The sequence below is a fragment of the Pseudophryne corroboree genome, chromosome 1 (assembly GCF_028390025.1).
Source record: "Pseudophryne corroboree isolate aPseCor3 chromosome 1, aPseCor3.hap2, whole genome shotgun sequence".
In the NCBI taxonomy this organism is placed as follows: domain Eukaryota; kingdom Metazoa; phylum Chordata; class Amphibia; order Anura; family Myobatrachidae; genus Pseudophryne; species Pseudophryne corroboree.
Genome location: NC_086444.1, coordinates 375,440,711 through 375,466,162, shown reverse-complemented (window position 1 = coordinate 375,466,162; position 25,452 = coordinate 375,440,711). Strand labels below are relative to the sequence as shown.

General features: G+C 47.2%; 1 protein-coding gene and 1 pseudogene across 1 annotated transcript in view; one reads left to right on the top strand and one right to left on the bottom strand.

The window, feature by feature from the left end:
- Positions 1–3,036: 3,036 nt before the first annotated feature.
- Positions 3,037–3,155, top strand: LOC134954386 (5S ribosomal RNA; annotated as a pseudogene).
- Positions 3,156–4,614: 1,459 nt separating this feature from the next.
- POP5 (POP5 homolog, ribonuclease P/MRP subunit) overlaps positions 4,615–25,452 on the bottom strand; it is a 45,779-nt gene continuing 24,941 nt past the window's right edge. The window contains exons 3-5 of the mRNA XM_063913113.1: positions 23,621–23,770; positions 4,983–5,066; positions 4,615–4,907 (exon numbers count right to left, since the gene is read on the bottom strand). Coding sequence (XP_063769183.1) covers positions 4,810–4,907; positions 4,983–5,066; positions 23,621–23,770 — 332 coding nt within the window. The 3' untranslated portion in view covers positions 4,615–4,809. The remainder of the gene's footprint in view (positions 4,908–4,982; positions 5,067–23,620; positions 23,771–25,452) is intronic.

The following is a 25,452-nucleotide window of genomic DNA, read 5'->3' as shown; positions in this document are numbered from 1 at the left end:
ATGACAGACAGAGAGCCTGCCAACTCCGCCCCCCCCCCCCCTCCCTCCCCCTTACTTGCATCCATTGCAAATGGTCCTATGAAGCGCCATTTTGAATGGTAATAAACTTAATGGAAGCGCCTGTCTAATGCGCTGTGAAGCTGTGCTGTGTGTACAGTCAGCGGGGTGCACTGACATTTAATGAGCCCTCCCTGCGGTCTCTGCATACTTATCTTACAGATAGAAAAAAGTGATTTGTGGACTAGATGGCACTAACGTTCATGCAAGAGTGGAAAATGTGAGGGAATAGGAGTACTTAGCTATGCTCTGTATATCCCAATAGTTGACCGGAAAGGCTCTGTGTCCGGGTCCTTGATGGAACACTAGGTGGAAAAATGCAATTCCTTATTCCCAATTTATTCGAATTAGAAAAAATTGCAGTGACCTTGAAACATACTTGGAACAATCCTCGAGGCACCTAGTAGACTTCTTAACCGCCTGAAAACAAACTGGTTTGGAGGAAGGTGGATGAGAATGTCAGCAGGGCAATTGCTGGTATGAGAGGAAAGTAAGACTGCCTTACTTTCTTCTCTTGCATGAACGTTAGCGCCATCTAGTCCACAAATCACTTTTTTCTGTCCAAATTCTTGGATCTTTTTCGGGATAGGTCCAATCTTGAATTTAGAAGGCAGCCAACGATAGACAAGAAGCGCCCATAAGGATTTTTACCTTTTCTGTAGCATTGTTATCTTACAGATACTATATAGAGCCACAGCAGCTCTGTCCCCCCTTTGTAATGTCTTGTCAGCGGGAAAACGCGCCGCTGTGCATGGAGACCCTGCTGATTCCTCCATGTGAACTTGCAAATGGGAGAAAACAGAATATTTAGTATAACTAACCCTCACCCCCTTCCCACGTCACATTCATATTCTCAGAATTGCACATCCAGTTTTCCTAATATTTTCACCTTTTTCACAGGTCTTCCTAAACTTAATTTCCCATTTTTCATTCATCTTCCCAAGTCCATAGATGCACCTTTTCAGTGATGTCACCACTCAGGTGAACACTATTTAATCCCTCTCACGCATTTTTATACTTCTTTTCTTTTTTTCCCCTTCAGATATCACTTCACCGACTTCCTTTCCATATCAGTTCCCCTGACCCAGCTCAATTGTACCACCCACCCCCTATAATTCCAGTTTTCATATCCCCATTTCTTTTAACCTATGACCTCGCGTTCCTCCTCCCAAAACCTTCCCCCCCCACACCTCATCCAACTCCCTCCCCTTTTCCACCCCCTCCCACCCTACCCCCTCCTGTTTTCCTCCCCCCCTTTCATTGTTTCCCCATTCCTCCTATATAATTTTCACCATTTTTCATCCTTCCCACACTCCTTCCTTTTTTCCTTCCCTAATTTGGGACATTGTCATCTCGTCACTTTTTTTCACTCGCCCTCCCCATTTTCACCACGTTACCAATTTCATAGCATCCCCCATCCTTCCATTTTCATCCCTTCCAACTACCCCGGCATAATAATCACTCCTTATCACTTCTAAACACTCACATATTATAAGATTCCAACCTGCTTACTTCATCTCCAACACTATTTTCCCCAAATCACGATTTATACCTCATTTGCCCACAGATTTTCCCCTAACCAACATGGCGTCACCAGCCTCTAATAACACACTTCTCTTTTTTCATTCCGGCCCAGTATATTGTTTAATTATCATATCTGCCTAGTCATATACCATCCAGACCCATCTCCTATTTTCTGCGCCCCCATTGACATTTATATATATAACAATTTTCTACACTCTTCTATGCATCTCGAGTAGCACACCAATCCCGTGATGCCCTCGAGCAGTACACCAATCCCGTGATGTCCTGAGCTTGCCCTAAGTCTAATTTTCTGATTCCCCTATCTAAGATGGCGTCCGCAATCCCGCGAGACTTCATCCACTAATCAGGTTTCCGTTTTTCGTCCTAACCTCCGTCTCCAAGCAACCGCGGACTCGAGCGGTAACACTAAGCTAGTTAATACGTTCTGATTGGCTAATCTCTATTCTCCGCTGCTACAAAAGCCTGTTCCCCCCCATCGGACCACACGGAACCCGGAAGTGAACAAGCCTAAGGGTGAAACGCGTTTTCTGCAAGCGGTCTCGTTTACACAGTTCCATCCTGGCATCAGCCTATTACACCTGCTCGGTTTCCTTGGCTCTATTTATCGGTGAACCGTAAGCCCCCACTATCTTGTGGCTTCCTGCCATAGATAGCAACACTTCCAGGAGATTCATACTAATGTGTCTCCTTTATCACACATGTCATTTCTAATGTGTATAGAGTGTTGTTGAGGGGCCTCCTCAGCATATGAATCAAGTATCTAGTACTTTTCTTAATTGACGCCAGGTCTGAGAAATTAATAATTTCATTACTAATTACCACTAACTTATTACATACTTTTCATAATTGTTTGGCATCTATGATTTGATCTTCTATTTCTTTTAGTAAACACTTGCAATTCTGTGATAATTGTATCTTCTTTATAGGGACTACTCTCTCCCCTTTTCTGTATGTGTTTCATGCCTGGTGCTCTGTGAAATTCACATACCAAAGGCTTTAATTATCTACATTCCACAATAGACTCAACTGTGCCCTTATTTGCATTCCATCTAATATTGTGAGAACCTGCTTCTAGTATATTTCCTATGTCCTACTGGATTATCCTCTCATTATACTTGGCATACAGAGTTTGCAATAATTTCAATGTGTGCAGCAGCTAAAAGGTCTGCTTGATTCTGTCAAAGTGAACAGCATAAATATATACATTATCCAACTAACCGGTTAATATATCCTATCATCACTAATTTCGTGGACTCTCATTCACGATTCCCGGAACATTGTACCACAACAGTGGGAATTTTGGAACCGGGTCTAACGTGAAAAGCAGATCCACATATTTTCACCATTCTTTTTCTTATTTTCTATTTTCTTCTTTGTTCTCTTGAAATTTCACATTTCTTATATAGGTGCACTCTCATTGGTGTACACATAATTCTCTACTACCATACCACGCTGTCAGCGCCCGATCTCGTCTGATCTTGGAAGCTAAACAGCGTCGGGCCAGGTCAGTATCAGGAAAGGAGACTGCCTGCGAATACCTGGTGTTGTAGAGCAGGATTTTCCTCAGTTATGTGATAAAAACACACCAACAGCAGTATCACCACTAATTCTATCCTGCAATTCTTTCATCACAGTGTTTACAATATCAGCAGTTTCTCTTACTGACTTCATGGTGCCCAAAAATCTTATGAAATTTTTCTCAAATTATGACATTTGTATGTAATTCAGGTGTACAATTCCTAGAGTTGTGACTGCTGATCACCACTCTAGTTATCTACAGCCCATGGGCTTTTTCTTATATATAACTGTGTCTTGACCATCCTTTGGTTCCATCAATACAGAAATCCTGTACTGGTCAGGGGAAATGGGGGTATGACTAATCAATGTCTACAACCTTTCCAAATACTCTTTGCAACAAAGAGACCAGAACATTTTTAATATATTTTCAAATCTGTATTTTCAGCGATAGATCTTTGGGAAGGGTATTTGCGTTGTAATAAGGTTAATAAAAGTTATGTTTTAAGCATTCTATAAAATTGTCATATATTACTTATTTTCTTTCTAAGAGTGCGCCCACACAAGAGCCTTCTGTTTTCTCCCATTTGCAAGTTTACGTACTTTCTGGCTCTGGGTGCACCACCAACTAGGACAGCATAACATATATATATATATATGGGTAACATACTGTCCAACTTTGGTCTCTCTTTCTTTAATCCACTATCACAATTTGATCAATCCTGTGCCAGATCGCCCGTTGTCTTTCTAGAAGATTCCTCCATGTGCACGGTCAGCGGCAGACCGCGCCATGGCCCCACTGATTTCCCCCAGTGCGCACGGTCAGCAGGAGACCGCACCGCTGCTTGATCAGAGAGACTGCAACGCGGCTATCTCCCGCTGTTCGTGGTCAGCGGGGCTGAGCAGAGAGCATGCTACTGTCCGCTGAGCGGACCTATAGTGAAGGGGAAGCTGCAGGGGGGATGGCCGCTATATGTGTGCGCTGAATGCTGCGCTGTATTGGGGTGATGCACTCACCCTTCCGGAGCCTCAGGAGGACGCGGCCGTACGTACAGACAGTGTCTCTCTTACAAACGCTGTACTCAACCCGGACCCCACTTCTCTAATTAAGTGGCTAAGGGACCTGAGGCTTAAAGAGACTTACTCGCCAACATCCATAAGATATAATAAAATAAAACAGAATAGATTCTAACGGAGCTGGAGCTCAGTCAGCAGTGACCGGCTCCCTTGGCACAAATTCAAAACTGAGGGATGATGGGGTATAGAGGGGGAAGACGGAGCCTGTTTCACTTCTTAGTTTATTTAAAGTGCCAGCTCCCTGTAAGCCACCATCATCACCCCAGTTTTGAACTTGTGCCAGTGTCCCCTAGTGGCTGACAGAAAAATTGTATTTTGCATACAATTTTATATTCCTAATACAGTTAAGTGTGCTAGATGTCAGAAAATGCGGTGGTTACAGAATTCCTAAGAATATGAAAATGTAGAAATAATTATGCCTTTCGTACTGGGGAGAGGGTACACATTTATTTGGATGCTAGGTATATTATAGAAAATAGGTAAGGTGCATAATCCACAGCAGGTCTGCAAAAATGTATCAGCCACCTTAATAAACCACTCCCCTAATTACCAAATGTTAAATAAATAAGCAAAAAAAAAAAAAAAAATCAAAACACTGTTCTTGTCAAGAAACTGTTATTCCATCTCCTCTTCCTTGACAGTCATAAATTCTGGTTCTTCAATATTATGCAAGGAACAGCTGGTTAGAGACTGACGGATAGCCGCTTTCTCCTCTGTAACAGAAGCACATATTAGTGGTATGAACGAACATACATGCGGGTACCTAAAATACAGAACTCTATACTTACCAGTATTTGTACAGTTTTTCAGTAATATCCCCAACTGTTTTCTGTTGTACTCAATAAGCTTTTTTTGGCATGTACGTATAGTGCCTATAAGAGATTACAATAGGTCAGCCATCCTCTACTAATACATTACACATTACTGAAATAAATTGCTTTTGATATTGGTGAGGAGTGAACTTCGCCCCTATGTTGCTGTAGTGGGTATAATCAGCAACAAGGGAATTCCTCTCAGATGCTGTTGAATGGCTGCTGGCGACGCATACACAACACCATTGTGTACGTAGGTACACAATGTGGTGGGGTCTGGCTGACAACAAAGTGTAGCATGGTAGGCGATACCTCGGAAGTACCTTTGATTTTGTATAGGATAGTGTATGAGGTCATGTTCATAGACTTCTGTTGTACACTCTTGATGTGGATCAGGGGATTTATTTAATAAAGTGAATTACAAAGTATGGAGTCTATGTACTAAGTCTTGGAGAGAGAAAGCGAGTGGGAATAAAGTACCAGCCAATCTCCTCCTAACTGCCAGGCTGTGTTTGAAAAATGACAGGAGATAGTTGGTTGGCACATACCTCTCTCTACAAGGCTTAGTACATAGACCCCCTAATAGGGTATTATATAAAGGAAAAATAATAAAGCTAAATAGAGGTGACTTGGTTTTGGCAGGCAGACTGAGAACAGTGAAGGGTTCGAATGCAATATGAATTTATGCTTCTCTTTAAATCAACCAGTTTTACAAAATACACAGTTCACATTCACTGCCTTGCTAAATATAACGAGATTTATGGTAAGAACTTAGCTTTGTTAAATCTTTCTGTGAGGTACACTGGGCTCCACAAGGATAGACATTGGGGAGTAGAGTAGGATCTTGATCCGAGGCACCAACAGGCTCAAAGCTTTGACCGTTCCCAGAATGCACAGCGCCACCTACTCTATAACCCCGCCTCCTCTATAACCCTGCCTCCCTGCACAGGAGCTCAGTTTTTAGTTAACCAGCCCAATGCAGTAGCAGGAAGAGAGACAACGGTTAGTAGCCACATACACTACACTCTCACGACAAGAAAAGTGTCAGCGGCTAATGCCATACCAACCCAAAGAAGCTAAGTGCGTCAGGGTGGGCGCCTTGTGGAGCCCAGTGTAACTCGCAGAAAGAGATTTAACAAAGGTAAGTTCTTACCATAAATCTCGTTTTCTGCTGCGGGGTACACTGGGCTCCACAAGGATAGACATTGGGGATGTCCTAAAGCAGTTTCTTATGGGAGGGGACGCACTGTAACAGGCACAAGAACCCGGCGTCCAAAGGAAGCATCCTGGGAAGCGGCAGTATCGAAGGCATAGAACCTTATGAACGTGTTCACAGAGGACCACGTAGCCGCCTTGCACAATTGTTCAAGGGTCGCACCATGGCAGGCCGCCCAAGAAGGTCCAACAGACCGAGTAGAATGGGCCGTAATGTGAGCAGGAGCCGACAGACCAGCCCTCACATAAGCACATGCAATCACCATTCTAATCCATCTGGCCAAAGTCTGCTTGTGAACAGGCCAGCCCCGTTTGTGAAATCCAAACAGTACAAAGAGAGAATCAGATGTCCTAATGGAAGCAGTTCTCCTCACATAGATACAGAGAGCCCGTACCACATACAAAGACTTCTCTTTGGGAGACAGATCAGGAGAAACAAGTGCCGGGACCACAATCTCCTGGTTAAGGTGGAACGAGGAAACCACCTTAGGTAAATATCCGGGACGAGTCCTAAGAACCGCCCGGTCACAGTGAAATATCAGATATGGGGAACTACAGGACAAGGCACCCAAATCCGACACTCTTCTAGCTGAAGCAATAGCCAGCAGAAACACCACCTTAAGGGAAAGCCACTTAAGATCAGCTGAACCAAGAGGTTCAAACGGAGACTCTTGTAACGCCTCCAAAACCACCGACAAGTCCCAAGGAGCCACAGGCAGGACATAGGGAGGTTGGATACTCAACACACCCCGAGTAAAAGGTATGCACATCAGGTAAGGTCGCAATTTTTCTTTGAAACCACACCGACAAGGCAGAAATATGAACCTTGAGGGAGGCCAGACGTAGGACAGACCCTATAGTAAATCCGAGCTGAAGCCGGTTTCCGGGCCCGCAACATAGTTTGAATGACCGCCTCAGAAAACCCTTTAGCCCTTAAGACGGAAGCTTCAAGAGCCACGCAGTCAGAGACAGCCGGGCTAGGTCCTGGTAGACACAGGGGCCCTGAACGAGGAGGTCTGGGCGTTGTAGAAGTAGAATTGGACGCTCTGACGATAGGCCTTGCAGGTCTGAGAACCAGTGCCGTCTGGGCCACGCTGGAGCTATGAGAAGCAGAATTCCTTTTTCTTGCTTGAACTTCCGAATTACCCTGGGCAGGAGTGACACCGGAGGGAACACGTACGGCAGCCGAAACCTCCACGGCACCGCCAGCGCATCCACGAATGCTGCTTGAGGATCCCTTGTCCTTGCTCCGAAGACCGGAACCTTGCGATTGTGTCGAGACGCCATCAGATCTACGTCTGGAAGACCCCACTTTTCCACTAGGAGTTGAAACACTTCTGGATGGAGGCCCCACTCGCCGGCATGTACGTCCTGACGACTGAGAAAGTCCGCTTCCCAATTCAGGACTCCCGGAATGAAGATTGCCGATATCTCGGTAGATGGCGTTCCGCCCAATGTAGAATCCGTGAGACTTCCTTCATTGCCAGACGGCTACGAGTGCCGCATTGATGATTTATGTAAGCCACTGTGGTGGCGTTGTCCGACTGCACTTGAACAGGACGGTTGTGAATTAAATGCTGGGCTAGGTTCAATGCATTGAAGACTGCCCGCAATTCCAGAATGTTGATTGAGAGGAGGGACTCCTTCTTGGTCCACCGACCCTGAAGGGAGTGTTGCTCCAGCACTGCGCCCCAACCTGTTAGACTGGCATCTGTTGTCAACAGGACCCAGTTGGATATCCAGAAGGGACGGCCCCTGTACAATTGTTGGTCCTGGAGCCACCAGAGCAGCGAAAGACGGACCTCCGGAGTCAATGAGATCATTTGAGACCTGATCCGGTGAGGCAGGCCGTCCCACTTGGCTAGAATCAGCCTCTGGAGAGGGCGATAATGGAATTGAGCATACTCCACCATGTCGAATGCTGATACCATGAGGCCCAGCACCTGCATCGCTGAATGTATCGACACTTGCGGATGAGAAAGGAAGCAACGAATCCTGTCCTGAAGCTTCAGGACTTTCTCCTGACACAAGAACAACCTCTGGTTGTGAGTGTCCAATAGCGCTCACAGATGCACCATGCTCTGAGCAGGGATCAGGGAGGATTTCTTCCAGTTGATGAGCCACCCGTGGGCTTGTAGAAACCGGACCGTCATATCTAGATTACGTAGGAGAAGTTCTGAGGAATTTGCCAGGATTAACAAGTCGTCCAGATACGGCAGTATCCTGACCCCTTGACGGCGGAGTACCACCGTCATCACCGCCATAACTTTGGTGAAGACTCGCGGAGCCGTTGTTAAACCAAAAGGTAACGCCCGAAACTGGTAATGGAGGTTGCCAATAGCAAACCTCAGGTATTGTTGATGTGACGCTGCTATAGAAATATGCAGATAAGCATCCTGTATGTCCAGGGAGACCATGTAGTCCCCAGGTTCCAAGGCCAGAACTATAGAGCGAAGGGTTTCCATACGTAACTTGGAAACCTTCACAAACCTGTTCAATGCATTGAGGTTGAGAACGGGCCGGGAGGACCCATTCGGTTTCGGGACTAGAAACAGCGGAGAATAGTACCCCCGGCACCTCTGCGCAAGAGGCACCTGTACTACGACTCCTGTATCCAGGAGGGTCTGTACCACCGAATGCAGAATGTTTGCCTTTGTCTGGTCCAACGGGACATCTGTCTGGCAAAATCGATGAGGGGGTCGCATTTTGAAGGCTATGGCGTAACCTCGAGTGACGACTTCCCGTACCCAGGCATCTGAAGTGGTCTTCAACCATTCCTGGGTATACCCTAGAAGCCGGGCCCCCACCCTGGGATCCCCCAGGGGGAGGCCCGCCCCGTCATGCGGCAGGCTTATCGGCCTTGGAAGCTGGCTGACGGGCCGCCCAGGATCTTTTGGCTTTGGCTTACCAGGTTTGGAAGTGCGGGCCTGCTTGTTGTACCCTGACCTTTTGCTTTACCTGAAGGATGAAAGGAAGTACCTTTAGCCTTCGACACAGAAGGAGCAGTACTTGGCAGACAGGCAGTTTTGGCAGTAGCCAAGTCAGCCACTATCTTATTTAAGTCCTCCCCAAACAGAATATCTCCCTTGAAAGGGAGTACCTCCAGGGTTTTTCTAGAGTCCAGATCCACAGACCAGGATCTCAGCCACAATATCCGGCGAGCCAGGACTGACGTAGTAGAGGCCTTGGCTGCTAGGATACCGGCATCAGAAGCCGCCTCTTTAATATAGCGAGAAGCTGTGACAATATATGACAAGCATTGTCTAGCATGGTCAGAAGAGATTTCAGCTTCTAACTCCAAGGCCCATGCTTCAATAGCCTCTGCCGCCCATGTAGCTGCAATAGTGGGCCTTTGTGCAGCACCCGTGAGGGTGTAAATCGCTTTAAGACAACCCTCCACACGTTTATCCGTAGGCTCTTTTAGAGACGTGACGGTAGTGACAGGTAGAGCTGAGGAAACCACCATTCTAGCCACATGTGAGTCTACTGGAGGAGGCGTTTCCCAATGCTTAGACAGCTCTAGTGCGAGGGGATAGAGAGCCAGCATCTTCTTTTGAGGCACAAACTTCGTACCCAGGTTTTCCCAGGGTTCCTGACGTATATCCACTAGGTGATCAGAGTGAGGTAAAACTTGTTTAAACCACCTTCTGACGCTTGAACCTATCTGGTTTCTTAAGAGGGACGGATGGCTCGGGATCATCTGTAATCTGTAGAATTAACTTAATAGCCTCCAAAAGATCAGGAACATCCACATGTGAACTACCCTCCCCATCAGCAGTATCTGAGTCAGAACCTGTGGGGTCAGTGTAAGTGCCGTCTTCATCAGACGAGGTGTCAGTGACAGAAGTGGATTGTGAGGAGACAAGCGCTCGCTTAGAGGACCCCTTGGACTTAGGCTAGCGATGGTCAGACTTTTTAGTAGTCAGGGACTGGTTCAACTTCTTCAATTGAGCAGATAAATCGTCCGCCCACGGCGGGTTAGCTGCAGGGACCACATACGGTTGTACCGGCATTGGGGGCCCCATAGGGGGTGTTAGTTTATTAACTAGCGTATGTAGAAGCTTGGAAAAAGCGGCCCACGGTGGGTCATTATGTACCTCCGTTGCCACAGTCCCACTGGGGGGCAAGGAGCCCCCAGAACCAGAGCCCACAGCTGCTATATTCTCCTCATAGGGATCTGTGGCTTCAGCAACACCGGCAGTGTGTTCAGCTCCAGAACCGTTACCCTCAGAAGCAGACATGATATAACTTGCAGTATCAGGTAACAGTACAATTGGCAGCAGCACAATACCTCTTACCCAAACCCCTGCGCAGTGTAGTCAGCACTAGCAGAGATATGGTGACTAAATCAGAGAGAAAAATACGTATTAAAGTATATCTTTGTGAAAATCCTATATCAATATAAAAGCTGACGCACCAAGCCCCCTCAGGTTATAGAATATAGGGATAGCAAGTAGAGTGAAAGACACGAAATGGACACCACTCAGCTATCTAATGCACACACAGATAGTCACAGTTTATACAATGCAGAGGTTATTACTAACAATAATACTGCACTGGACTAGAGATATATCTATATATATATATATATATATATATATATATATATATAGATATATATATATAGATATATATATATATATAGATATATATATATAGATATATATATAGATATATATATAGATATATATATAGATATATATATATATATATATATATATAGATATATATATATATATATAGATATATATAGATATATATATATATATATATATATATATATATATATATATATATATATATATATATATATATATATATATATATAGATATATATATATACAATACAAAAATATCCTTATCTTGCGCTCGCAGAACCAGCAGCACTACAGGCGAGACCTCCGATCTCAGTCAAGCATAAGATAGAAAACACAAATCCTGAGCGCGCTCTGTTTGATGTATAGATATAGCGGAAGTCCTTCCAAGTAGGTGTATCTTATACTATGGATAATTGGATTTCTTGGGTTCCTGCAGTGGATAACCCCTCACCAGAAAGTCACCCAAACAAATGGCCCAAGGCCAATTAGAATAAAATATTTAATACAAAAAGAATTCATAAAAGTCTTTGACATGAGAATTTTTTTACAACAGGTTATACATGGATTTTGATAACTCTGACAGCAGAATCCAGTAGGTAGATGTAAACACTCCCTCACCTTAGCAAGGTGTGTGCTTGGCGAAGGGAGTAATTTTCCTAACTGGAATACTGACTAATGACTGATAAGCCCAACGCGTTTCGTCAGTTTGACTTCATCAGGGGTAACAGAAATATATTTTTGTATTGGAGCACCTATACACTGTATAATTCTGCATACAGAATATTATGATCAACCTTTAGATAATTAAACTCATTGCATAAAAAAGAGGTAATATTCCTTTAAAAATTGACTTCATGGTCAGACTTTACTATGTCCGCCTGAACATATAGATTAGTTCGGTACACTCGGTTAAAATACCTATTTTTTAAAAGTGCAATAGTGTATCAATTGGTATATCCAGAAACAGAGTCAGTAAATGCTATAAGCACTGGAACTCCCACATAGGACCCACAATTGTATCCAGAGGATTTCTCAGGCTGCAACCATGTGTGTAGGAGTTTTCAGAATGAATCGCGTTGGGCTTATCAGTCATTAGTCAGTATTCCAGTATTACTCCCTTCGCCAAGCACACACCTTGCTAAGGTGAGGGAGTGTTTACATCTACCTACTGGATTCTGCTGTCAGAGTTATCAAAATCCATGTATAACCTGTTGTAAAAAAATTCTCATGTCAAAGACTTTTATGAATTCTTTTTGTATTAAATATTTTATTCTAATTGGCCTTGGGCCATTTGTTTGGGTGACTTTCTGGTGAGGGGTTATCCACTGCAGGAACCCAAGAAATCCAATTAGCCATAGTATAAGATACACCTACTTGGAAGGACTTCCGCTATATCTATACATCAAACAGAGCGCGCTCGGGATTTGTGATATATATATATATATATATATATATATATATATATATATATATATATATATATATATATATATATATATATAACAAAAAATCAACCCTAATATCTTGCGCTATACCTCTAGTCTCAAACCAACAAGAAATACCCTCTGTCAGATAAGGTATTAAAAGTAGATTACAAATAGAAATGGATTCTCGTGGGAGCCAATATGCCTTTTGTAGGACAATAATTAAAAGTTTTTATTGTACAGAAACAAACGATATTTATCCTAAGCGTTCGTTATTGACACAACCTTCTAAAAATTCATATAAAACAATATTACAATCTTATACATAAATTACAGTTGGATGTGAGGATTTTACAGCCAGGTGATCACAGTCAGAACTCGAAATGGATGTATCTCCAACCAGATGTTTGTGATAAGGACTTTGTTAACCAGACGTTGCAAAACCCAACGCGTTTCGTCCGTTAGGACTTCATCAGGGGTTTGGAATCAGTTCTTATAGTAGGAGTGATTACCATTGATTAGAAAGGTTTAGAATATCCAATGATTACATCCAATCACATATTCAATTCGATAAATATAATATCTAGATAGACTTCAAAAAATATATATAAATTTGGTTGAAATTAGATGATGTTACGTTCCCTATTTTCAATCAAGAATGGTGGAACCTTATAGTCTACCTCTGTTTATACATGTCACCAAACAGAGAACTTAGGAAAATTTCAAATCCTGAACGAAACTATTCCTTTTTACAGGAACAAGTGCAACCTCACTGAATCCCAACTATCTAGATATTATATTTATCGAATTGAATATGTGATTGGATGTAATCATTGGATATTCTAAACCTTTCTAATCAATGGTAATCACTCCTACTATAAGAACTGATTCCAAACCCCTGATGAAGTCCTAACGGACGAAACGCGTTGGGTTTTGCAACGTCTGGTTAACAAAGTCCTTATCACAAACATCTGGTTGGAGATACATCCATTTCGAGTTCTGACTGTGATCACCTGGCTGTAAAATCCTCACATCCAACTGTAATTTATGTATAAGATTGTAATATTGTTTTATATGAATTTTTAGAAGGTTGTGTCAATAACGAACGCTTAGGATAAATATCGTTTGTTTCTGTACAATAAAAACTTTTAATTATTGTCATACAAAAGGCATATTGGCTCCCACGAGAATCCATTTCTATATATATATATATATATATATATATATATATAGTCAATAGATATAACACTGCACAGTAAGAACTTGATGTATATCACAGGGTAAATTGTACTAGAAAACCCTGACCAAATGCACTCTCTCTTAACTAGCACTGCCTAAAAAGGCAGGTAGAATCAGGGGTGTATCTACCCATTGGCCAGGATGGCACTCGCCAGGGGCGCCAGGCAAGGAGGGGGCGCTGCCTGGCGGTGCGGTGCCACTCACGGCCAAAGGGTAGAAGAGAAGTACTGTCAGATTGTACTTGGTGAGAGTCTGTTACTGCCGACTCGGCACCGGTGTCCATCAGCACCGCACTGCACTGGGAGCTTCAAGCAGCAAGGGCTGCTGGGAGCTGTAGTTTCTTTTGAGTCTGATTACAAGTGCGGTGCTGCCGTACACTAGTCTGATCACTAGTGCAGTGCGGTGCTGACGGACACCGGCAGTAACAGACTCTCACCCAGAGCCGCCCCTAGCCAATAGGCATTATAGGCAAATGCTTAGGGCAGAGCTGGCCAAACCAGTCCTCGAGATCTACCAACAGTTCATATTTCTCTAACGTCCTAGTGGATGCTGGGAACTCCGTAAGGACCATGGGGAATAGCGGGCTCCGAAGGAGGCTGGGCACTCTAGAAAGATCTTAGACTACCTGGTGTGCACTGGCTCCTCCCACCATGACCCTCCTCCAAGCCTCAGTTAGATTTCGTGCCCGGCCGAGGTTGGATGCACACTAGGGGCTCTCCTGAGCTCAAAGAAAGTTATAGTCTTAGAATTTGTTATTTTCAGTGAGACCTGCTGGCAACAGGCTCACTGCAGCGAGGGACTAAGGGGAGAAGAAGCGAACTCGCCTGCTTGCAGCCGGATTGGGCTTCTTAGGCTACTGGACACCATTAGCTCCAGAGGGATCGACCGCAGGCCCAGCCTTGATGTTCGGTCCCGGAGCCGCGCCGCCGTCCCCCTTACAGAGCCAGAAGCAAGAAGATGGTCCGGAAAATCGGCGGCATGAAGACATCCTGTCTTCACCAAGGTAACGCACAGCACTGCAGCTGTGCGCCATTGCTCCTCATACACACTTCACACTCCGGTCACTGAGGGTGCAGGGCGCTGGGGCGCCCTGAGGCAGCAATAAAAACACCTTGGCTGGCTAAAATACCTCAATATATAGCCCCTGGGGCTATATATGAGGTAAATACCCCTGCCAGAATCCCATAAAAAGCGGGAGAATAGGCCGCGAAAAAGGGGCGGAGCCTATCTCCTCAGCACACTGGCGCCATTTTTCCCTCACAGCTCGGCTGGAAGGAAGCTCCCTGGCTCTTCCCTGCAATTCTACAGTACAGTAAGAGGGAAAAGAGAGGGGGGGCATTAAAATTGGCACTGTATACAGTATATTATATAAAAAGCAGCTATTAGGGACATAACTCAGTTAGTCCCTGTATATATATAGCGCTCTGGTGTGTGCTGGCATACTCTTACTCTGTCCCCCCAAAGGGCTTTTGTGGGTCCTGTCCTCTATTTGAGCATTCCCTGTGTGTGTGGAGTGTGTCGGTACGGCTGAGGAGGATAATGATGTGGAGGGGGAGCAGATGCCTTTAGCAGGGATGTCACCCCCTGGGGGTCAGACACCTGAGTGGATGGTATTATGGCAGGAAATGAGTGCACGTATAGACTCCTTACATAAAAAATTTGACGACATGCCGACTGTGGGACAGCCAAGTCTTCAGCTCGTGCCTGTCCAGGTGTCTCAAAAGTCATCAGGGGCTCTGAAACGCCCGTTATCTCAGGTGGCACAAGTAGATGTCGACACGGATACTGACACCAGTGTCGACGACGATGAGTCAAATTTAATGCCCGTTAAGGCCATTCACTGCATGATTGAGGCAATGAAAGAGGTGTTAAATATTTCTGATTTACATCCAGGTACCACAAAAAAGGGTATTATGTTTGGGGAGAAAAAACTACCTGTAGTTTTTCCCCCGTCAGATGAATTAAATGAAGTGTGTGAAGAAGCGTGGGCTTCCCCTGATAAGAAATTGGTAATTCCTAAGAAGCTACTAATGGCGTTCCCTTTCCCGCCAGAGGATAGGTTACGTTGGGAAACACCCCCGAGGGTGGATAAAGCGCTCACACGTTTGTCTAAAAAGGTGGCACTACCGTCCCAGGATACGGCCGCCCTTAAGGAACCTGCTGATAGAAAGCAGGAGGCGATCCTGAAGTCTGTATATACACACTCAGGCATTATACTCAGACCAGCTATTGCGTCAGCATGGATGTGCAGTGCTGCCGCTGCGTGGTCAGATAAACTGTCAGAAAATATTGACACGTTAGACAGAGACACGATCCTGCTAACAATTGACCATATAAAAGACTCAGTCTTATACATGAGAGATGCACAGAGGGAAATCTGCCGGCTGGCATCTAAAATAAGTGCATTATCTATCTCTGCTAGGAGATGCTTATGGACTCGCCAGTGGACTGGAGATGCAGATTCCAAAAGGCACATGGAAGTCTTGCCTTATAAGGGGGAGGAATTATTTGGGGATGGTCTCTCCGACTTAGTTTCCACAGCAACGTCTGGGAAGTCAGCATTTTTACCCCATGTCCCCTCACAGCCTAAGAAGGCGCCATTTTATCAGGTTCAGTCCTTTCGGTCCCAGAAAAACAAGCGGGGAAAAGGAGGGTCTTTTCTGTCAAGAGGCAGAGGAAAAAGGCTGCAGCAAACAGCAGGTTCCCAGGAACAAAAGTCCTCCCCCGCTTCCTCTTCCAAGTCCGCCGCATGACGGTGGGGCTTCACAGGCGGAGCCAGGTACGGTGGGGGCCCGCCTCAGGAATTTCAGCGATCAGTGGGCCCGCTCACAGGTGGATCCCTGGATCCTTCAAACAAGGTACCCCTACTTCAACAAGGCCGGGGTTACTATTCCACACTATTTGTGGTGCCGAAACCGGACGGTTCGGTGAGACCCATTTTAAATTTGAAATCCTTGAACACATACATAAAAAAATTCAAGTTCAAGATGGAATCGCTCAGGGCGGTTATTGCAAGCCTGGACGAGGGGGATTACATGGTATCCCTGGACATCAAGGATGCTTACCTGCATGTCCCCATTTACAATTCTCACCAGGAGTACCTCAGATTTGTGCTACAGGACTGCCATTACCAATTCCAGACACTGCCGTTTGGACTCTCCACGGCACCGAGGGTATTTACCAAGGTTATGGCGGAAATGATGATACTCCTTCGAAAAAAGGGAGTTTTAATTATCCCATACTTGGACGATCTCCTAATAAAGGCACGATCCAAGGAACAGTTGTTAGTGGGAGTAGCACTCTCTCAGGAAGTGCTGAGCCAGCACGGCTGGATTCTGAATATCCCAAAGTCACAGCTGGTCCCCACGACACGTCTAATGTTCCTGGGAATGATTCTGGACACGGCCCAGAAAAAAGTGTTTCTCCCGGAGGAGAAAGCCAGGGAGTTGTCTTCTCTAGTCAGAGACCTCCTAAAACCAAAACAGGTATCGGTGCATCACTGCACGCGGGTCCTGTGAAAGATGGTAGCTTCTTACGAAGCAATTCCATTCGGCAGGTTCCATGCCAGGATTTTTCAGTGGGACCTGTTGGACAAGTGGTCCGGATCGCATCTTCAGATGCATCGTTTAATAACCCTGTCTCCACGAACCAGGGTGTCTCTTCTGTGGTGGCTGCACAGTGCTCATCTTCTGGAGGGCCGCAGATTCGGCATACAGGACTGGGTCCTGGTGACCACGGATGCCAGCCTACGAGGCTGGGGGGCAGTCACAAAGGGAAGAAATTTCCAAGGACTATGGTCAAGTCAGGAGACTGCCCTTCACATGAATATTCTGGAACTAAGGGCCATTTACAATGCCCTAAGTCAAGCAAAATCCCTGCTCCTACACCAGCCGGTGCTGATCCAGTCAGACAACATCACGGCAGTCGCCCATGTGAATCGACAGGGCGGCACAAGAAGCAGGACGACGATGGCAGAAGCCACAAAAATTCTCCGATGGGCGGAGAATCATGTACTAGCACTGTCAGCAGTGTTCATCCCGGGAGTGGACAACTGGGAAGCAGACTTTCTCAGCAGGCACGACCTCCACCCGGGAGAGTGGGGACTTCATCCAGAAGTCTTCCAAATGATTGTAAATCAATGGGGTCGTCCACAGGTGGACATGATGGCGTCCCGCCTAAACAAAAAACTAGAGAAGTATTGCGCCAGGTCAAGAGACCCTCAGGCGATAGCTGTGGACGCTCTAGTGACACCGTGGGTGTACCGGTCAGTTTATGTGTTCCCTCCTCTACCTCTCATACCAAAGGTATTGAGAATAATAAGAAAGCGAGGAGTAAACACAATTCTCGTGGTTCCGGATTGGCCGAGAAGAGCGTGGTACCCGGAACTTCAAGAGATGATCTCAGAGGACCCGTGGTCTCTGCCGTTCAGACAGGACCTGCTGCAGCAGGGCCCCTGTCTGTTCCAAGACTTACCGCGGCTGCGTTTGACGGCATGGCGGTTGAACGCCGGATCCTGAAGGAAAAGGGCATTCCGGAGGAAGTCATTCCTACGCTTATTAAAGCCAGGAAAGATGTTACGGCAAAGCATTATCACCGCATATGGCGGAAATATGTTGCATGGTGCGAGGCCAAAAAGGCCCCAACAGAGGAATTTCAACTAGGTCGATTTCTGCATTTCCTGCAAGCAGGAGTGAATATGGGCCTAAAACTGGGCACCATTAAGGTACAGATCTCGGCTCTGTCGATTTTCTTTCAAAAAGAACTAGCTTCAGTACCTGAAGTTCAGACATTTGTGAAAGGAGTGCTGCATATTCAGCCCCCATTTGTGCCTCCTGTGGCACCTTGGGATCTCAACGTGATGTTGAGTTTCTTAAAATCACATTGGTTTGAGCCACTAAAAACCGTGGATCTGAAATATCTCACGTGGAAAGTGGTCATGTTATTGGCCTTGGCTTCAGCCAGGCGAGTGTCAGAGTTGGCGGCTTTATCATGTAAAAGCCCTTATCTGATTTTCCATATGGATAGGGCAGAATTGAGGACTCGTCCCCAGTTTCTCCTTAAGGTGGTGTCAGCGTTTCACCTGAACCAGCCTATTGTGGTGCCTGCGGCTACTAAGGATTTGGAGGACTCCAAGTTGCTAGACGTTGTCAGGGCCCTGAAAATATATGTTTCCAGGACGGCTGGAGTCAGAAAATCTGACTCGCTGTTTATCCTGTATGCACCCAACAAGCTGGGTGCTCCTGCTTCTAAGCAGACTATTGCTCGTTGGATTTGTAGTACAATTCAGCTTGCACATACTGTGGCAGGCCTGCCACAGCCAAAATCTGTCAATGCCCATTCCACAAGGAAGGTGGGCTCATCTTGGGCGGCTGCCCGAGGGGTCTCGGCTTTACAACTTTGCCGAGCAGCTACTTGGTCAGGGGCAAACACGTTTGCAAAATTCTACAAATTTGATACCCTGGCTGAGGAGGACCTGGAGTTCTCTCATTCGGTGCTGCAGAGTCATCCGCACTCTCCCGCCCGTTTGGGAGCTTTGGTATAATCCCCATGGTCCTTACGGAGTTCCCAGCATCCACTAGGACGTTAGAGAAAATAAGAATTTACTCACCGGTAATTCTATTTCTCGTAGTCCGTAGTGGATGCTGGGCGCCCATCCCAAGTGCGGTTTATCTGCAATACTTGTACATAGTTATTGTTAACTAAATCGGGTTATTGTTGAGCCATCTGTTGAGAGGCTCTATTGTTTCATACTGTTAACTGTGTTTCATATCACGAGTTGTACGGTGTGATTGGTGTGGCTGGTATGAGTCTTACCCGGGATTCAAAATCCTTCCTTATTGTGTACGCTCGTCCGGGCACAGTACCTAACTGAGGCTTGGAGGAGGGTCATGGTGGGAGGAGCCAGTGCACACCAGGTAGTCTAAGATCTTTCTAGAGTGCCCAGCCTCCTTCGGAGCCCGCTATTCCCCATGGTCCTTACGGAGTTCCCAGCATCCACTACGGACTACGAGAAATAGAATTACCGGTGAGTAAATTCTTATTTTTCCAGACCACCTAGTTGATGCACAGGTGTAGTCATTACTAATTAAGATGTGCTGCATTCATTCCTAATTGACTATCCTACAGATCTCCTGGAGGCCTGGAAAGCATGACCTGTTGGTAGATCTCGAGGACCGGTTTGGCCAGCCCTGGCTTAGGGCATGTAGAATGCCCAGGGGCATCCATTCCCAAGGCTAGGGTCAGCTCTGTTATCGCAGCCAGCCAGGAGGAGAGAGGAGAGTTAGGACGGAGGCTGCAGCAGCAGCACACAGAGCCGAATCTCTGCTCACACAGGCAGGAAGTGACTTTACTTTCACTTTCTGCCTGCCCTGTGGCTGAGCACAGATGGCAGGGTTGATTCTATTTCGGAGTGGGAGAAGGGACCTTCTGACGTATCTAAGGGAGGAGACACGTCACCAGGGGGAGGAGCTACGGGCGAGCAGGGTACCCGAAAAATACCCTCGCGGGCTCGCTTCGCTCGCCACGCTTCGCTCGCCACGCTTCGCTCGCCACGCTTCGGGCTCGGTGGCTCGCCACCTGATTACTAAAGGTAATAGTTGGTGGCGTGGATAGTAGAGGAACTATCCCGCTGGCCTAGCTCCTCCCCCTTGTGTTGCGACTCCTCCCCCAGAGGGAAAAGGTCCCTTAGCCCACTTGATTCTAGCATCTACCCAGATGGCAGCTGCAGAGGAAGCCAGGCACTGATCCTGCGGAGCCAGAAACCTGCCCCAGCACTGCAGCATCACAGAACAAAGGTAAGATATAGATGGGGTAACGGGGGAATTACTGTATGGGGAGAGGAAGGTGGCTAATAACACTGCTATGGGGGGGGGGGGGGGGGGGGGCGGGAGACCTATGAGGTGTGGGGGAGGGGAGTAATGACACTGCTATGTGGGAGACCTATGGGGAGTGGGGGAAGGGGGTAATGACACTGCTATGAGGGGGAGAACTATGGTAATATGACACAGGGGAATATGACACTGTTATTGGGAGGAGACATGGGGGTGTAGTAGCAGCTGATAAAACTGCTATTAGGGGGTACGGCATGAGGCAAAGACACATGGGGAGTGGGGTCTCGGGGGGCTAATTGCTCTGCTATGGGGAGGGGCCATAGGCATGCACACGGTGGGTGGCATGTGTGCACAGGCACACCCTGATGTTGGGCACCCCCCACTTGCCCAGTCAGAATATTTAATATAGAACCAGCCCTGGCCAGCACTTGCTGACTAATTACACATAATACGCACTATGCAGTCACAATGTGCGGGTACCATCTCTTCCCGGCTCCCACTGTGACACTGTCCGCCGTGATTCCTAACCTGCCAATGGAGCGGACACCGCATACCAGAAGAAGGTTCTGTGTGTGAGCTGTACTGGCTGATAAGGGGAGATCTGTCTCAGGGGGATGGGGGAATCTTCTATATTGGGAGGAGGGGGCTATTCTGTGCAAAGGGAGATAATGTGTCTGAGAGGAAGGGGGATCCCTGTACTAGGGGGAAATAATCTGAGGGAGCAAGGTGCAGGTGTGAGACATGGAAGGTGGGAGTGAGGTGTAGGGGAGATAGAAGGTGGGAGCAAGGTACAGGTGGGAGCAAGGTACAGGTGGGAGACATGGAAGGTGGGAGTGAGGTGTAGGGGAGATAGAAGGTGGGAGCAAGGTACAGGTGGGAGACATGGAAGGTGGGAGTGAGGTGTAGGGGAGATAGAAGGTGGGAGCAAGGTACAGGTGGGAGACATGGAAGGTGGGAGTGAGGTGTAGGGGAGATAGAAGGTGGGAGCAAGGTACAGGTGGGAGACATGGAAGGTGGGAGTGAGGTGTAGGAGGGATAGAAGGTGGGAGCAAGGTACAGGTGGGAGACATGGAAGGTGGGAGTGAGGTGCAGGAGAGATGGAAGCTGGGACCAAGGTACATGTGCGAGACATGGAAGGTGGGAGCGAGGTGTAGGGGAGATAGAAGGTGGGACCAAGGTACAGGCATTGGGGATGGAAGGTGGGAGTGAAGAGGTGTAAGAGATGGAAGGTGGGAGTGAGGTGCAGGGGAGATGGAAGGTGGGAGCGATGTGCAGGTATGGGAGACGGAAGGTGGGAGTGAAGAAGAGGTGTGAGAGATGGAAGGTGGGAGTGAAGAAGAGGTGTGAGAGACGGAAGGTGGGAGCGAGGTGCAGGGGAGACGGAAGGTGGGAGCGAGGTGCAGGGGAGACGGAAGGTGGGAGCGAGGTGCAGGGGAGACGGAAGGTGGGAGCGAGGTGCAGGGGAGACGGAAGGTGGGAGCGAGGTGCAGGGGAGACGGAAGGTGGGAGCGAGGTGCAGGGGAGACGGAAGGTGGGAGCGAGGTGCAGGGGAGACGGAAGGTGGGAGCGAGGTGCAGGGGAGACGGAAGGTGGGAGCGAGGTGCAGGGGAGACGGAAGGTGGGAGCGAGGTGCAGGTATGGGAGACGGAAGGTGGGAGTGAAGAAGAGGTGTGAGATGGAAGGTGGGAGTGAGGTACAGGTGTGATGTGAGAGATGGAAGGAGGGAGTGAGGTACATGGGTGATAGAGGGAGGGAGCGAGAGGTGCAAGGATGAGACTGAGAGATGGAATGAGGGAGTGAAAACTACAGGGCTAAAGAGGAACAGAGGGCATGAGAGGTGCAAGGGGGTAAAAGTAAGGGAAGGAGGAAGTTCAGGCAGGGGTGACTTATGAGACATTAAGGCATTTGGTATCCCAGCGGTCGGAAAGCTGATGCCAGCATCCCGAAACTGCTTGGAATGCTGATGCTGGCATCCCAACATAGATAGCGATGCAGAATGCCAAAATCCGAATCGAGTTGGTGCCAAAGTCTCCACTATCAAGCCGCGTGGGAGGGTTAGGGTTAGGCTGCGAGGGTGGGAGGGTTAGGCTGCAGGGAGGGAGATTAGGAAGGGTGGGTTAGGCACCACTGAAGAGGCTGGGGGGGGGGGGGTTAGAGTCAGGCTGTGGGAAAGGTGGGTTAGGGGGGGGAGGGATGGTGTAACGTGAATACGAGACACCACTGTGCAGTGTAATGTGAATAAGGGACACTATTGTGTGGCATAATTTGAATTGGAAGTACTGTTGTGTCCACACCCTTCCCCAACAAGACAATGCCCCATTTCCAATACTCACACCTTATTTCAAATGTGTGGAGGGGGGCGCCGGCCCCTTACTTTGGCAGGGGCGCTCAGACCCCTAGATACACCCCTGGGTAGAATAGTTAAGTGTCATGTAAAGTCACAGCACTGACAACCAGGCGGCTTTACACAGGAGGATTTGCCCAAGCAGTCCCAGGAATAGTGAAGCTGAGAGATAATGGCACCCAGACACTGACAGGGAGTGAGGGAGAGATAGATATGCAGCTCCAGGGCGGGAAATGGCGCCCTGTGGCTGGGGGAGGGGCTTCAGGTCTAAGCCTTATCCCCCTGCTGTCAAAACCACCGGGTACTGTGGGCTACTGAAAATGGTTTAGAGAGAAAACCTGACCTGCACCCATGCCCTGGTGATCTAGTGGGATCGCCTGTACTGCCACAGTGTCCACCGCCAGCGCGCGCGGTCCCGCCTCCCACTGACCGCGCCAGATCGCGATAAAGACCGGGTCCCGCAAGCGGGACCCACTCACCACCTCCCGAAGCGCGGCCACGCGATCCCGGAGAGCCCCCGTCGTGTGTGCCTGACGTGAAGAAAACCGGAGCCTCCTGCTGTAGTTACCCGGCAACCAGGGCTCAGGAGTGTACAGCGCCGCTGGGGAGAGCTGGAGCTGCAGCAGTGAATGTCTTCTGACATTTACCACCACTGCTGCCCTTGAAGTCTTCACTTTTTTCTTAAAAAAAAAGCTCTTCTTAGGGCTGCCTGGAGCAGCCCCTCTGTTAAGTGCCTGCTTACTGCAGCCCCAACTACAAAACTGAGCTGCTGTGCAGGGAGGCGGGGTTATAGAGGAGGAGGCGCTGTGCATTCTGGGAACAGTCAAAGCTTTGAGCCTGTTGGTGCCTCGGATCAAGATCCTACTCTACACCCCAATGTCTATCCTTGTGGAGCCCAGTGTACCCCGCAGCAGAAAAATACATGTCCTATCTCATTATTAGGCCAAATGTACAGGTTTCTTACCTCCAAGATGTAACGTGTTGATGAAACACGGATATCGTTGACCCTTGTTCTCTAAGCTGGTGATAAAAGGAAGGGATGACCATAGAATCTGATGAAAAGCTTTACGGCATCGGAGCAGTATTATGCCAGTGTATGCATTAAGGTATTTCACTGCAGCAAAAAACACAGGTAACCCCTTACAAAGCATGAAATAATGCCACAGTAAGAGCAATCTTAAAATGCTATGTAATTCTCTACAGAATGAAGGTCCAATTAAGTTCAGTATGATAAACACCTTTAACAGATACATCATGGAAACTACATATGAATAAAGGAATATAATTGCATATTGCCACGGCAAATGTATCTTTGTAGCGAAATATGTAAATCAGTAATTGTAATTAAAGTGTTATTGTGCTTTTAATAAATTAGAGGGCTGCACAGCAGGGAGGAGAGCCCCTAATGAGAGGAGTGGTGTTGAAAGAAAAAAGGAACTGATAGGGAAAAGTGGGAAGAAGAAGCAGTAGGGTACAAGGTGCATCAATAGTGAATCTGCCAATAGGAAAGTGGGATCAGCTAGTCAGAAAGGAGCAGTTGTGAGAAGCGGATGGCGGTCAATAGGTCGACATGCATTAGGTTCACATGATCACTAGGTCGACATGGAAAAGGGTCAACATGAGTTTCACTTTTTGATCTTTTTCATACTTAACGATCCACGTAGACTACAATTGGGAACGGTAACCTGTGCCGCGCGCAGCAGTAGCAGAGCGAGGCACCGTGCCCGAAGTTAGCTCGCCATGCGAGGGGTCACAGTGCACTAAATGGGGTTCCCCGTCACTTTTCGAAGAAAACAACACCAAGTAAAACTCATGTTGACCTTTTCCTATGTTGACCTAATGAACCACACCTGTGAGAAGCACACATACAGTACATGGCTGACAGCAGTGTCCACAACCAGTTAGGAGAGAAAGTATAAGCAAGAGCATAAAATAAGATTTTACTTACCGGTAAATCTATTTCTCGTAGTCCGTAGTGGATGCTGGGGACTCCGTAAGTACCATGGGGAATAGACGGGCTCCGCAGGAGACATGGGCACTTTTAGAAAGAATTTGGATTCTGGTGTGCTCTGGCTCCTCCCTCTATGTCCCTCCTCCAGACCTCAGTTAGAGAAACTGTGCCCGGAAGAGTTGACAGTACAAGGAAAGGATTTTGGAATCCAGGGCAAGACTCATACCAGCCATACCAATCACACCGTATAACCTGTGATAACTTTACCCAGTTAACAGTATGAACAACAGAGCATCAGATCAACCCTGATGCAACTATAACATAACCCTTATTTAAGCAATAACTATATACAAGCATTGCAGGAGAAGTCCGCACTTGGGACGGGCGCCCAGCATCCACTACGGACTACGAGAAAAAGATTTACCGGTAAGTAAAATCTTATTTTCTCTAACGTCCTAGTGGATGCTGGGGACTCCGTAAGGACCATGGGGATTATACCAAAGCTCCCAAACGGGCCGGAGAGTGCGGATGACTCTGCAGCACCGATTGAGCAAACACAAGGTCCTCCTCAGCCAGGGTATCAAACTTGTAGAACTTTGCAAAGGTGTTTGAACCTGACCAAGTAGCCGCTCGGCAAAGCTGTAATGCCGAGACCCCTCGGGCAGCCGCCCAAGAAGAGCCCACCTTCCTTGTGGAATGGGCCTTAACTGATTTAGGCAGCGGCAACCCAGCCGCAGAATGAGCCTGCTGAATCGTGTTACAGATCCAGCGAGCAATCGTTTGCTTTGAAGCAGGCGCCCCAAGCTTGTTGGAAGCATACAGGATAAACAAAGATTCTGTTTTCC